At 45.4% G+C, this 14,933-nt stretch overlaps 1 protein-coding gene across 1 annotated transcript in view; it reads left to right on the forward strand.

The window, feature by feature from the left end:
- Positions 1-14,933, forward strand: part of phf14 (PHD finger protein 14) — an 88,937-nt gene that overhangs the window by 67,297 nt on the left and 6,707 nt on the right. The window contains exon 19 of the mRNA XM_038966185.1: positions 5,229-5,346. Within this exon, the coding sequence (XP_038822113.1) occupies positions 5,229-5,346 (118 nt within the window). The remainder of the gene's footprint in view (positions 1-5,228; positions 5,347-14,933) is intronic.

Here is a 14,933-nt window from a genome sequence, read left to right on the forward strand (position 1 = left end):
CAAGCCCTCAATCAGTTGTTTTTGTCCAGGGCTACAACAAAAATGTGTAATGTTGGGGGTACTGGAGGACCAGGGTTGGGAAACACTGACTTAGTAAGATACCAATTATCTATGAATTAAATTGTTACTCTGATTTTAGTCAATCTAACAGGTTTAGGGGCTGACACATAATATGCTTGGTCCTGGACTAAAAACATGGAATAAGTCCAGGAAACCAGCTCTTGATGTGCAAATAGAAGACATGTCATCCACACCCCATTCTCAACCCTAAAACCTCCCCTACTGCATATTCCCTATTCCCAATCACCAGTCACACTCTCTCATATGATGTTAATGTACTTAATTCCAGACCCTAAACTAAATGATTTACACTTCATTAGTTAAAGAGGATGATGAACTGAACGGACTTTAACACCAATTAGCTATTCCACTACCGATTTGAATAGGTTTAATAGGATGTGAACAAAACAGTGGTTACCGGTTTCTTCTGATGGTGTATCCTTTAACTGCAGATCATGTAAGAGAGGCTGTTCTGAGCTGACAGTCTGCTGCCGACGGCAACACGTTTCTACATTGCCCTGTCACAGTGAATATATGGAGGAGATAGGGACAGAGGAGAGGCAATAGACGAATACAGACACAACTACTGTAGTATGTAAAATATGTGCCTGCCATGGAATGAATTCACATTGATATATGGACACAGTTGTTTTAATGTTTAATACCTCAGGGTTATGAAAGATAGATAACCTATTTTACTTGAGGTGAACACCATGGTAGCAAAAAGACGTCCTCTGGCTACGCTTTCCGGGAAGCGGTGTTGGAGTTGGAGGTTTTACATTTTATCTTCTAGTCGTAATGTATTTTTTATTTTCTGTCTGTATCAGTGAAGGCACAGGGATTTTAGATGCCTTACCTTTTAGTTATCAGCGTTCATGGTATGGCTGCTGCACTAGTATCTTATTGGTTGTACTATGACTTCCCACACAGGACAGTTGGTAGACTTTATTAATCAATACTTGCTTTTTGCACACTACAGCATGCAGTCTTTCAACAGACGTTGCTTCTTTGCGTTATTGGCAGTAGCGTTTTTTGTCATACTGTGTACATTCAGATATTCACATCAACATGGGACCGTTGCCTTCTCTATTTCCTTCTGGTTCGACTACATGAAGCAGAATTACTTTGTAGGAGCAGTGACTGAACACCCATAGATTTTACAATAAACCCCTGCTCAGTATATTGACAGAGAATGGGAACAGATAGATTATGCTGGGAGGCTTTAGAACGATCCCCAGTGGTGGTTGATCCTGTGGGAATAGTGGGAATGGAAATAGCCTTGCCTGTCTGGAATAGATAGGCCACTGTATGTGTTCAAGAAACACAGTGGCTGTGCTGTGGCGATATGTGTTGTGATAACAACACTTACAACAGTCACCTACAGTCCTGTGTGACGGGGTCAAGGGGAGATGTTCATATGGTTGGGTTACTTCCTCATTAGTCTGTGAAGTAGACTAAGGCCTTTATTCATAATAGGTTCTTTAATTAGAATAGCGGTTCCTGGTAGTTGTTGCTGTGAAAAGGGCTCCTCTGACAGGAGGTGCTGGGTTCAACCCTCCGGAACTTCACCAGTTGTCATCACAACTTCACTGGGACTTAAATACACGTCTGGCTATGTTTCCATATGTTGTTGTGTTAGTCTCTCTATCCTAGACAAGTACAGTCATGTCTATTGGACTTTCAGGTAGCCTAAATCATGCATAGATATCCATGAGACATTTGCACAGAAATCGATCTGCATCCTATGTGGTTCACCTTCCCCATGTCCCTCTCCCCCCCTCCTCTCCTCCCCCCCCCCCCTCCTCCTCTCCTCTTCCCCTCCCGTAATAGAGATGAAAAGAGCGAATGAACAGATTGATCTCCCTGGGCTGGTATCTGGTTGTTCAGATTTTCATTGAACGATCTGAATCTCCCACGTTGATTAGGACATAATTAGTTGATCATGGACTGGAAGGTGAGGAGGGAGAGAAGGATGGATGGACTGAAGGGCATTCAGGCTCAACCAATGGAATCTCATGAATGCTAAATTGAGTTTTAGTAGTCTCATTCTGTTTCCAACACAGAAAAACTCCCTCAGGTACACACCCGCGCACACGCACGCTCCTGCACACACCACACACACACAAAACCATATTGATGTGTGTGATATTCGATATTCATATTACATTTTTTACTGCCTGTACTGTAAGGTTGCAAAACCCCGTTGCCTGACCCAAGGACACCATGGTAGGAAGGTTAACTGGCGTGTGTAATGATAAAGCTGTCTGGCTAGCCAAACTATACAAAAAGCTATGCTCATAGTATGACACGTGTGTAAGGTCAAGGGAAGGTGTAGTAACAGTGTGGTTTGATTTCATAATCATCTAATCCCTGACAACTACCTGCCCTGTCATGATAAAGCTGTCTGGCTAGCCAAACTATACAAAAAGCTATGCTCATAGTATGACACGTGTGTAAGGTCAAGGGAAGGTGTAGTAACAGTGTGGTTTGATTTCATAATCATCTAATCCCTGACAACTACCTGCCCTGTCATGATCTGTCATTGTTAGACTGTGTGTTTAGTTTATCAGGATCCCCATTAGCTACTGCACATGCAGCAGCTACTCTTCCTGGGGTCCACACAAAACGTACAAATACATGACAAAGTACAGAACAGTTATAGACAAGAACAACATAAGATATTACATTCAATTCAAATATGAGTTATATATTGGAAACAAAGAGAAAAATATAAATACTATACACACTATTCATATCTACATTAAAGTAGATCTTGAGGACCTTGAAGATCTTGTTTTTTGCTGACCTTGCTTTTTGCCTTTGTAACCTCTGGTGGCAGAGCATTCCATGATGACATGGCTCTGTACAGATCTGAGCGACACATTACATCTGTTTTTGGTTTGGGTACAGTGAAGAAACCCATAGTGGCCTGTCTGGCGGGGTGTGTTTGTCTGTTTGAAGTGTATGCAAATAGATTATACAAGTGGTTAGGCATTTTCAACACACAAATGTTTCTTTAGAAGAGAAGTAGACAATTTCTCCTCAACCATGAAAGACTATGATGCATGTTGTTGATGTTAGTACTGTCTGTGCGGTTAAAGGCATGCTGCTTTGTTTTGAGTCAGCTGCAGCTTTGCTAGGTCTTTCTTTACTACACCTGACTATATCACCAGACAGTAAACAAGATGGGAAACGATCAGAGCCTGAATATCTAGTACAGTTGATTCTTGTGTCAAAAACAAAGCAGACATGCCCTTCCCTATCTTCACAACAGTTTTGTCAATATGACTTGACCAGGACAACTGACCATCCAATGTTCCTCCTGGGAGTTCAGCTGCTTCAACTTGTTCAATAGTCACACCCTTTACATACATCTCCAGTAGAGGTTTAGGTCTACGAGAATGCTTTGAACCAAATGCAATGCTTTTGGTTTTAGAGGTATTTAAGACCAGTTTATTGTTAATTACCAGTTCTGACACTGACCTTAACTCATTGCTATTTAAAAAAAAAAAAAAAAATCACCTTTATTTAACCAGGTAGGCTAGTTGAGAACAAGTTCTCATTTACAACTGCGACCTGGCCAAGAATAAAGCAAAGCAGTGTGACACAAACAACAACAGAGTTACACATGGGATAAACAAACCTACAGTCAATAACACAATAGAGAAAAAAGAAAGTCTATTTACAGTGTGTGCAAATGGCGTGAGGAGGTAAGGCCATAGTAGCGAAGTAATTACAATTTAGCAAATTAACACTGGAGTGATAGATGTGCAGATGATGATGTGCAAGTAGAAATACTGGTGTGCAAAAGAGCAGAAAAGTAAATAAAACAATATGGGGATGAGGTAGGTAGATTGGATGGGCTATTTACAGATGGGCTATGTACAGCTGCAGCGATCGGTTAGCTGCTCAGATAGCTGATGTTTAAAGTAAGTGAGGGAACTATAAGTCTCCAGCTTCAGCGATTTTTGCAATTCGTTTCAGTCATTGGCAGCAGAGAACTGGAAGGAAAGGCGGCCAAAGGAGGTGTTGGCTTTGGGGATGACCAGTGAGATATACCTGCTGGAGTGCGTACTACGGGTGGGTGTTTTTATCGTGACCAGTGAGCTGAGATAAGGCGGAGCTTTACCTAGCATAGACTTATAGATGACCTGGAGCCAGTGGGTCTGGCGACTAGAGCATACAGGTTGCAGTGGTGGGTGGTATATGGGGCTTTGGTGACAAAACGGATGGCACTGTGATAGACTGCATCCAGTTTGCTGAGTAGAGTATTGGAGGCTATTTTGTAAATGACATCGCCAAGGTCGAGGATCGGTAGGATAGTCAGTTTTTTACGAGAGTATGTTTGGTGGCATGAGTGAAGGAGGCTTTGTTGTGAAATAGGAAGTTTGGGTCTAGAGTGTCACCCCTTTGAAGAGGGGGATGACCATGGCAGCTTTCCAGTCTTTAGGGATCTCGGACGATATGAAAGAGGTTGAACAGACTGGTAATAAGGGTTGCAACAATGGCAGCGGATAATTTTTGAAAGAGAGGGTCCAGGTTTTCAAGCCCAGCTGATTTGTACGTGTCCAAGTTTTGCAGCTCTTTCAGAACATCAGCTATCTGGATTTGGGTGAAGGAGAAATGGGGGAGGCTTGGGCAAGTAGCTGCGGGGGTGCGGAGCTGTTGGCCGGGGTTGGGATAGCCAGGAGGAAAGCATGGCCAGCCGTGGAGAAAGGCTTATTGAAATTCTCGATTTTCGTGGATTTATCGGTGGTGACAGTGTTACCTAGCCTCAGTGCAGTGGGCAGCTGGGAGGAGGTGCTCTTATTCTCCATGGACTTTACAGTGTCCCAAAACTTTTTGGAGTTAGAGCTACAGGATGCAAATTTCTGTTTGAAAAAGCTGGCCTTTGCTTTCCTGACTGACTGCATGTATTGGTTCCTGACTTCCCTGAAAAGTTGCATATCGCGTGAACTATTCGATGCTAGTGCAGTCCGCCACAGGATGGTTTTGTGTGTGTGTGTGTGTGTGTGTGTGTGTGTGTGTGTGTGTGTGTGTGTGTGTGTGTGTGTGTGTGTGTGTGTGTGTGTGTGTGTGTGTGTGTGTGTGTGTGTGTGTGTGTGTGTGTGTGTGTGTTCGTGTTCCACTGTATGTGACACCTGCCCCACCTCTTCTCTCTCCTGTAGGTGTGATGAGTGTTGTCTGTGCTACCACTTTGGCTGTCTGGACCCTCCCCTGAAGAAGTCTCCCAAGCAGACAGGATACGGCTGGATCTGCCAGGAGTGTGACACTTCCTCCTCCAAGGTGTGTGTGTGGGCACACAGGGTGGTGGTGATGACGTCTTCTTTAGGCTTATTCTGACGCCATCACATTATTGAAGCAGCAGTTAAACAGCTGAATTTGAACCTACAACACATCTTACAAGGAAACCTATAGTTATGTGAGTATTACGGATCGATGGGAGAGAAGCACGTGTTTGAAGTGGAAGAGACTAGCGTTAACAACAGCCATGGCTTCACTTAAATTTCCCGATCTGCTTCCCGGGCTGTGGTATCTCTGTGAGCGACAGGGTGAAGTTAGTATGACATGACAGCAGAAGCACGCGTCTATGTGTCTTTTACCTTGAAACCGAACCTGACAGCGGGCCAAAATGGCCGCTACCATCACCAGTGTCCTCATAGTTGCTCCATTGTCATACATTTTCTTTTGAAATGTCCCTAACTGAAAATGGCAAGTCCCAGCAGAAGGGCTTTTTATTATTTTCCTCTATTTGCATTTGAAATAATGTTTTTCTTATTGAATTACAGTGTAATCAAGGGTAGCGTGCGGCAGCTTGTGAACCTAATTAAGTTGATAAATGTAAAGCACATTTCAATTTCTCCGGGAAAGGTCAGCCTGTCCTATTGGCTCTATGTGCGTGGAAAATGGGGGTTAATTGATGTTGCAGAAGGAGGATGAGAAAAATAAAAGGCTGAGGCATACTGAAAACGCTGCATGCTGGGAATGATACGTTAAATTACAGGCAAAATGTAAAGGTTAAAGCTCAGTTAAAATGTTAGATAGCAGAGTTAGTGGAGGGTTAAAATGTTAGCGTACTGTGAATGTAAAATGTTAGATAGCTGACTGGAGACTTGTAGTTGTTGTAAAGCGTGTTGCTATAGCGCTGTTGGGAAGGGTTCATGAAGATGCATCGGTGTACATGATCCACAACTATCCTTGGATTTCTGCAACAACAGATTGAACTGTCGTTGTTTCTGCCCAACATTAAAGTCCTGTATGTTTGCATATTTATATTGTTCTCATAGCTGTCTTGTTCAAGCAGTGCCATGCTGGTTCACAAGGAGATAATACACATTAATATAACCCAAATTGTTTTTACAAAGCATAGATGGAGAGGAAGCTTATTTCCATACATAGAGCTGAACTCTGATAATAAAGAGCCCTGTGGATAACATTAGTCCCTATAATATACTGTCTGTGTCTACTGCTCTGTCTGTGTCTACTGCTCTGTCTGTGTCTACTGCTCTGTCTGTGTCTACTGCTCTGGCTGTGTCTACTGCTCTGGCTGTGTCTACTGCTCTGTCTGTGTCTACTGCTCTGTCTGTGTCTACTGCTCTGCCTGTGCCTGTGTCTACTGCTCTGCCTGTGTCTACTGCTCTGCCTGTGTCTACTGCTCTGTCTGTGTCTACTGCTCTGCCTGTGTCTACTGCTCTGCCTGTGTCTACTGCTCTGCCTGTGTCTACTGCTCTGCCTGTGTCTACTGCTCTGCCTGTGTCTACTGCTCTGCCTGTGTCTACTGCTCTGTCTGTGTCTACTGCTCTGCCTGTGTCTACTGCTCTGTCTGTGTCTACTGCTCTGTCTGTGTCTACTGCTCTGTCTGTGTCTACTGCTCTGTCTGTGTCTACTGCTCTGTCTGTGTCTACTGCTCTAGTGTAAATAGTATTAGTCAAAGGGGAGAAGACAGACTCCTGCTGTTAGTGTGTGTGGAGTGTGTTGATCTGAACAGAGGCTGTGGGAGGACACACTCACTGGAAGAAGGACACAAACACACACACAAACACACAATGGAAAGGAGATTTTCAAGGTTGGTAGGTGGGAAAGAAGGGAATGGAAAGGGAAGGGGGGGCACACAGGGATTAAACAAGTCTCTTATTAAAAGTGCTGCTGTTGGCAGCCTGCTGAGAGAGAGAGAGCAGAGAGTCCCCCAGAGACCCCCAGGACTAGACCCAATCCTCTTTAATCACCCCCGTGCAACACACACTGGAACAAACACAAACAAAACACACACATACACAACCAGGCAAACACACACTAGAATACTTGGCCTGCACACACTCAGAATCTCTTACATGAACATACTGTCACACACAGACACATCCATCTGATATACACACACACACACACACACACACACATCCATCTGATATAGACACACAGCGTGCACACACACACACACACACACACACACACACACACACACACACACACACACACACACACACACACACACACACACTTGCCCTCTCTCTCGTTACACACACTTCTGAAATCGTTTCATCCCCCCGGAGTATCTTGTCCCTGTGAAGATGCTCCCCTCTTTCCTCATCCTCCCACCTCTCTCTACATCACTGTGTAAACATTGGCAGTGGCGGCTCCCTCTGTGTGCCCCAAGGCAGACAACAGCAGGGTTGAGGAGTAGTGGAGTTAGTAGGGGACTTTTACTCTGCTCCTCTTCAGCAGACAATAGTGGAGTTAGTAGAGGGGACTTTTACTCTGCTCCTCTTCAGCAGACAGTAGTGGAGTTAGTAGAGGGGACTTTTACTCTGCTCCTCTTCAGCAGACAATGGTGGAGTTAGTAGAGGGGACTTTTACTCTGCTCCTCTTCAGCAGACAGTAGTGGAGTTAGTAGAGGTGACTTTTACTCTGCTCCTCTTCAGCAGACAGTAGTGGAGTTAGTAGAGGGGACTTTTACTCTGCTCCTCTTCAGCAGACAGTAGTGGAGTTAGTAGAGGGGACTTTTACTCTGCTCCTCTTCAGCAGACAATAGTGGAGTTAGTAGAGGGGACTTTTACTCTGCTCCTCTTCAGCAGACAATAGTGGAGTTAGTAGAGGGGACTTTTACTCTGCTCCTCTTCAGCAGACAATAGTGGAGTTAGTAGAGGGGACTTTTACTCTGCTCCTCTTCAGCAGACAGTAGTGGAGTTAGTAGGGGACTGTTACTCTGCTCCTCTTCAGCAGACAATAGTGGAGTTAGTAGAGGGGACTTTTACTCTGCTCCTCTTCAGCAGACAATAGTGGAGTTAGTAGAGGGGACTTTTACTCTGCTCCTCTTCAGCAGACAGTAGTGGAGTTAGTAGAGGGGACTTTTACTCTGCTCCTCTTCAGCAGACAATAGTGGAGTTAGTAGAGGGGACTTTTACTCTGCTCCTCTTCAGCAGACAGTAGTGGAGTTAGTAGGGGACTTTTACTCTGCTCCTCTTCAGCAGACAATAGTGGAGTTAGTAGAGGGGACTTTTACTCTGCTCCTCTTCAGCAGACAGTAGTGGAGTTAGTAGGGGACTTTTACTCTGCTCCTCTTCAGCAGACAATAGTGGAGTTAGTAGAGGGGACTTTTACTCTGCTCCTCTTCAGCAGACAGTAGTGGAGTTAGTAGGGGACTTTTACTCTGCTCCTCTTCAGCAGACAATAGTGGAGTTAGTAGAGGGGACTTTTACTCTGCTCCTCTTCAGCAGACAGTAGTGGAGTTAGTAGAGGGGACTTTTACTCTGCTCCTCTTTAACAGACAATAGTGGAGTTAGTAGAGGGGACTTTTACTCTGCTCCTCTTCAGCAGACAGTAGTGGAGTTAGTAGGGGACTTTTACTCTGCTCCTCTTCAGCAGACAATAGTGGAGTTAGTAGAGGGGACTTTTACTCTGCTCCTCTTCAGCAGACAGTAGTGGAGTTAGTAGAGGGGACTTTTACTCTGCTCCTCTTCAGCAGACAATAGTGGAGTTAGTAGAGGGGACTTTTACTCTGCTCCTCTTCAGCAGACAGTAGTGGAGTTAGTAGGGGACTTTTACTCTGCTCCTCTTCAGCAGACAATAGTGGAGTTAGTAGAGGGGACTTTTACTCTGCTCCTCTTCAGCAGACAATAGTGGAGTTAGTAGAGGGGACTTTTACTCTGCTCCTCTTCAGCAGACAATAGTGCAGTTAGTAGAGGGGACTTTTACTCTGCTCCTCTTCAGCAGACAGTAGTGGAGTTAGTAGAGGGGACTTTTACTCTGCTCCTCTTCAGCAGACAGTAGAGGGGACTTTTACTCTGCTCCTCTTCAGCAGACAATAGTGGAGTTAGTAGAGGGGACTTTTACTCTGCTCCTCTTCAGCAGACAATAGTGGAGTTAGTAGAGGGGACTTTTACTCTGCTCCTCTTCAGCAGACAGTAGTGGAGTTAGTAGAGGTGACTTTTACTCTGCTCCTCTTCAGCAGACAGTAGTGGAGTTAGTAGAGGGGACTTTTACTCTGCTCCTCTTCAGCAGACAGTAGTGGAGTTAGTAGAGGGGACTTTTACTCTGCTCCTCTTCAGCAGACAGTAGTGGAGTTAGTAGAGGGGACTTTTACTCTGCTCCTCTTCAGCAGACAATAGTGGAGTTAGTAGAGGGGACTTTTACTCTGCTCCTCTTCAGCAGACAATAGTGGAGTTAGTAGAGGGGACTTTTACTCTGCTCCTCTTCAGCAGACAATAGTGGAGTTAGTAGAGGGGACTTTTACTCTGCTCCTCTTCAGCAGACAGTAGTGGAGTTAGTAGGGGACTTTTACTCTGCTCCTCTTCAGCAGACAGTAGTGGAGTTAGTAGAGGGGACTTTTACTCTGCTCCTCTTCAGCAGACAATAGTGGAGTTAGTAGAGGGGAATTTTACTCTGCTCCTCTTCAGCAGACAATAGTGGAGTTAGTAGAGGGGACTTTTACTCTGCTCCTCTTCAGCAGACAGTAGTGGAGTTAGTAGGGGACTTTTACTCTGCTCCTCTTCAGCAGACAATAGTGGAGTTAGTAGGGGACTTTTACTCTGCTTCTCTTCAGCAGACAGTAGTGGAGTTAGTAGAGGGGACTTTTACTCTGCTCCTCTTCAGCAGACAATAGTGGAGTTAGTAGAGGGGACTTTTACTCTGCTCCTCTTCAGCAGACAATAGTGGAGTTAGTAGAGGGGACTTTTACTCTGCTCCTCTTCAGCAGACAATAGTGGAGTTAGTAGAGGGGACTTTTACTCTGCTCCTCTTCAGCAGACAGTAGTGGAGTTAGTAGGGGACTGTTACTCTGCTCCTCTTCAGCAGACAATAGTGGAGTTAGTAGAGGGGACTTTTACTCTGCTCCTCTTCAGCAGACAATAGTGGAGTTAGTAGAGGGGACTTTTACTCTGCTCCTCTTCAGCAGACAGTAGTGGAGTTAGTAGAGGGGACTTTTACTCTGCTCCTCTTCAGCAGACAATAGTGGAGTTAGTAGAGGGGACTTTTACTCTGCTCCTCTTCAGCAGACAGTAGTGGAGTTAGTAGGGGACTTTTACTCTGCTCCTCTTCAGCAGACAATAGTGGAGTTAGTAGAGGGGACTTTTACTCTGCTCCTCTTCAGCAGACAGTAGTGGAGTTAGTAGGGGACTTTTACTCTGCTCCTCTTCAGCAGACAATAGTGGAGTTAGTAGAGGGGACTTTTACTCTGCTCCTCTTCAGCAGACAGTAGTGGAGTTAGTAGGGGACTTTTACTCTGCTCCTCTTCAGCAGACAATAGTGGAGTTAGTAGAGGGGACTTTTACTCTGCTCCTCTTCAGCAGACAGTAGTGGAGTTAGTAGAGGGGACTTTTACTCTGCTCCTCTTTAACAGACAATAGTGGAGTTAGTAGAGGGGACTTTTACTCTGCTCCTCTTCAGCAGACAGTAGTGGAGTTAGTAGAGGGGACTTTTACTCTGCTCCTCTTCAGCAGACAATAGTGGAGTTAGTAGAGGGGACTTTTACTCTGCTCCTCTTCAGCAGACAGTAGTGGAGTTAGTAGAGGGGACTTTTACTCTGCTCCTCTTCAGCAGACAATAGTGGAGTTAGTAGAGGGGACTTTTACTCTGCTCCTCTTCAGCAGACAGTAGTGGAGTTAGTAGAGGGGACTTTTACTCTGCTCCTCTTCAGCAGACAATAGTGGAGTTAGTAGAGGGGACTTTTACTCTGCTCCTCTTCAGCAGACAGTAGTGGAGTTAGTAGAGGGGACTTTTACTCTGCTCCTCTTCAGCAGACAATAGTGGAGTTAGTAGAGGGGACTTTTACTCTGCTCCTCTTCAGCAGACAATAGTGGAGTTAGTAGAGGGGACTTTTACTCTGCTCCTCTTCAGCAGACAATAGTGGAGTTAGTAGAGGGGACTTTTACTCTGCTCCTCTTCAGCAGACAGTAGTGGAGTTAGTAGAGGGGACTTTTACTCTGCTCCTCTTCAGCAGACAGTAGTGGAGTTAGTAGAGGGGACTTTTACTCTGCTCCTCTTCAGCAGACAGTAGTGGAGTTAGTAGAGGGGACTTTTACTCTGCTCCTCTTCAGCAGACAGTAGTGGAGTTAGTAGAGGGGACTTTTACTCTGCTCCTCTTCAGCAGACAGTAGTGGAGTTAGTAGAGGGGACTTTTACTCTGCTCCTCTTCAGCAGACAATAGTGGAGTTAGTAGAGGGACTTTTACTCTGCTCCTCTTCAGCAGACAATAGTGGAGTTAGTAGAGGGGACTTTTACTCTGCTCCTCTTCAGCAGACAATAGTGGAGTTAGTAGAGGGGACTTTTACTCTGCTCCTCTTCAGCAGACAGTAGTGGAGTTAGTAGGGGACTTTTACTCTGCTCCTCTTCAGCAGACAGTAGTGGAGTTAGTAGAGGGGACTTTTACTCTGCTCCTCTTCAGCAGACAATAGTGGAGTTAGTAGAGGGGAATTTTACTCTGCTCCTCTTCAGCAGACAATAGTGGAGTTAGTAGAGGGGACTTTTACTCTGCTCCTCTTCAGCAGACAGTAGTGGAGTTAGTAGAGGGGACTTTTACTCTGCTCCTCTTCAGCAGACAATAGTGGAGTTAGTAGGGGACTTTTACTCTGCTCCTCTTCAGCAGACAGTAGTGGAGTTAGTAGAGGGGACTTTTACTCTGCTCCTCTTCAGCAGACAGTAGTGGAGTTAGTAGAGGGGACTTTTACTCTGCTCCTCTTCAGCAGACAGTAGTGGAGTTAGTAGGGGACTTTTACTCTGCTCCTCTTCAGCAGACAATAGTGGAGTTAGTAGAGGGGACTTTTACTCTGCTCCTCTTCAGCAGACAATAGTGGAGTTAGTAGAGGGGACTTTTACTCTGCTCCTCTTCAGCAGACAGTAGTGGAGTTAGTAGAGGGGACTTTTACTCTGCTCCTCTTCAGCAGACAATAGTGGAGTTAGTAGAGGGGACTTTTACTCTGCTCCTCTTCAGCAGACAGTAGTGGAGTTAGTAGAGGGGACTTTTACTCTGCTCCTCTTCAGCAGACAGTAGTGGAGTTAGTAGAGGGGACTTTTACTCTGCTCCTCTTCAGCAGACAATAGTGGAGTTAGTAGAGGGGACTTTTACTCTGCTCCTCTTCAGCAGACAGTAGTGGAGTTAGTAGGGGACTTTTACTCTGCTCCTCTTCAGCAGACAATAGTGGAGTTAGTAGAGGGGACTTTTACTCTGCTCCTCTTCAGCAGACAGTAGTGGAGTTAGTAGGGGACTTTTACTCTGCTCCTCTTCAGCAGACAATAGTGGAGTTAGTAGAGGGGACTCTTACTCTGCTCCTCTTCAGCAGACAATAGTGGAGTTACTAGAGGGGACTTTTACTCTGCTCCTCTTCAGCAGACAGTAGTGGAGTTAGTAGAGGTGACTTTTACTCTGCTCCTCTTCAGCAGACAGTAGTGGAGTTAGTAGAGGGGACTTTTACTCTGCTCCTCTTCAGCAGACAGTAGTGGAGTTAGTAGAGGGGACTTTTACTCTGCTCCTCTTCAGCAGACAGTAGTGGAGTTAGTAGAGGGGACTTTTACTCTGCTCCTCTTCAGCAGACAATAGTGGAGTTAGTAGAGGGGACTTTTACTCTGCTCCTCTTCAGCAGACAATAGTGGAGTTAGTAGAGGGGACTTTTACTCTGCTCCTCTTCAGCAGACAATAGTGGAGTTAGTAGAGGGGACTTTTACTCTGCTCCTCTTCAGCAGACAGTAGTGGAGTTAGTAGGGGACTTTTACTCTGCTCCTCTTCAGCAGACAATAGTGGAGTTAGTAGAGGGGACTTTTACTCTGCTCCTCTTCAGCAGACAGTAGTGGAGTTAGTAGGGGACTTTTACTCTGCTCCTCTTCAGCAGACAATAGTGGAGTTAGTAGGGGACTTTTACTCTGCTCCTCTTCAGCAGACAATAGTGGAGTTAGTAGGGGGGACTTTTACTCTGCTCCTCTTCAGCAGACAATAGTGGAGTTAGTAGAGGGGACTTTTACTCTGCTCCTCTTCAGCAGACAGTAGTGGAGTTAGTAGAGGGACTTTTACTCTGCTCCTCTTCAGCAGACAATAGTGGAGTTAGTAGAGGGGACTTTTACTCTGCTCCTCTTCAGCAGACAATAGTGGAGTTAGTAGAGGGGACTTTTACTCTGCTCCTCTTCAGCAGACAATAGTGGAGTTAGTAGGGGGGACTTTTACTCTGCTCCTCTTCAGCAGACAATAGTGGAGTTAGTAGGGGACTTTACTCTGCTCCTCTTCAGCAGACAATAGTGGAGTTAGTAGAGGGGACTTTTACTCTGCTCCTCTTCAGCAGACAAGTAGTGGAGTTAGTAGAGGTGACTTTTACTCTGCTCCTCTCAGCAGACAGTAGTGGAGTTAGTAGAGGGGACTTTTACTCTGCTCCTCTTCAGCAGACAGTAGTGGAGTAGAGGGGCTCTCTTCAGCAGAAAGGGAGTTAGTCGAGGGGACTTTTACTCTGCTCCTCTTCAGCAGACAGTAGTGGAGTTAGTAGAGGGGACTTTTACTCTGCTCCTCTTCAGCAGACAATAGTGGAGTTAGTAGAGGGGACTTTTACTCTGCTCCTCTTCAGCAGACAGTAGTGGAGTTAGTAGAGGGGACTTTTACTCTGCTCCTCTTCAGCAGACAGTAGTGGAGTTAGTAGAGGGGACTTTTACTCTGCTCCTCTCAGCAGACAATAGTGGAGTTAGTAGAGGGGACTTTTACTCTGCTCCTCTTCAGCAGACAATAGTGGAGTTAGTAGAGGGGACTTTTACTCTGCTCCTCTTCAGCAGACAGTAGTGGAGTTAGTAGAGGGGACTTTTACTCTGCTCCTCTTCAGCAGACAATAGTGGAGTTAGTAGAGGGGACTTTTACTCTGCTCCTCTTCAGCAGACAGTAGTGGAGTTAGTAGAGGGGACTTTTACTCTGCTCCTCTTCAGCAGACAATAGTGGAGTTAGTAGAGGGGACTTTTACTCTGCTCCTCTTCAGCAGACAGTAGTGGAGTTAGTAGAGGGGACTTTTACTCTGCTCCTCTTCAGCAGACAATAGTGGAGTTAGTAGAGGGGACTTTTACTCTGCTCCTCTTCAGCAGCCCAGTAGTGGAGGTTAGTAGAGGGGACTTTTACTCTGCTCCTCTTCAGCAGACAATAGTGGAGTTGTAGAGGGGACTTTTTTGTCTTACTGTCAGACAGAGAACAGTAAGTCAGAGTCAGAACAGACAGAGGAGAGAGAGGAACTGTCTCCTCCAGAGGAGACCGTGGGTATTTCCATGACATACAGAACGAACAGAGAAGAGAACTGTCCTCCCCTCAGAGACTTTCTGTCAGAAACTCAGACAGAGAGAGAACTGGCTGTGTCTCCTCAGATACTCTGGTCAGAACAGACAGACAGAGAGAGAAGAACTGTCTCCGTAATCTGTCGAGT

Source organism: Salvelinus namaycush, chromosome 27 (assembly GCF_016432855.1).
Source record: "Salvelinus namaycush isolate Seneca chromosome 27, SaNama_1.0, whole genome shotgun sequence".
Taxonomy (NCBI): Eukaryota; Metazoa; Chordata; class Actinopteri; order Salmoniformes; family Salmonidae; genus Salvelinus; species Salvelinus namaycush.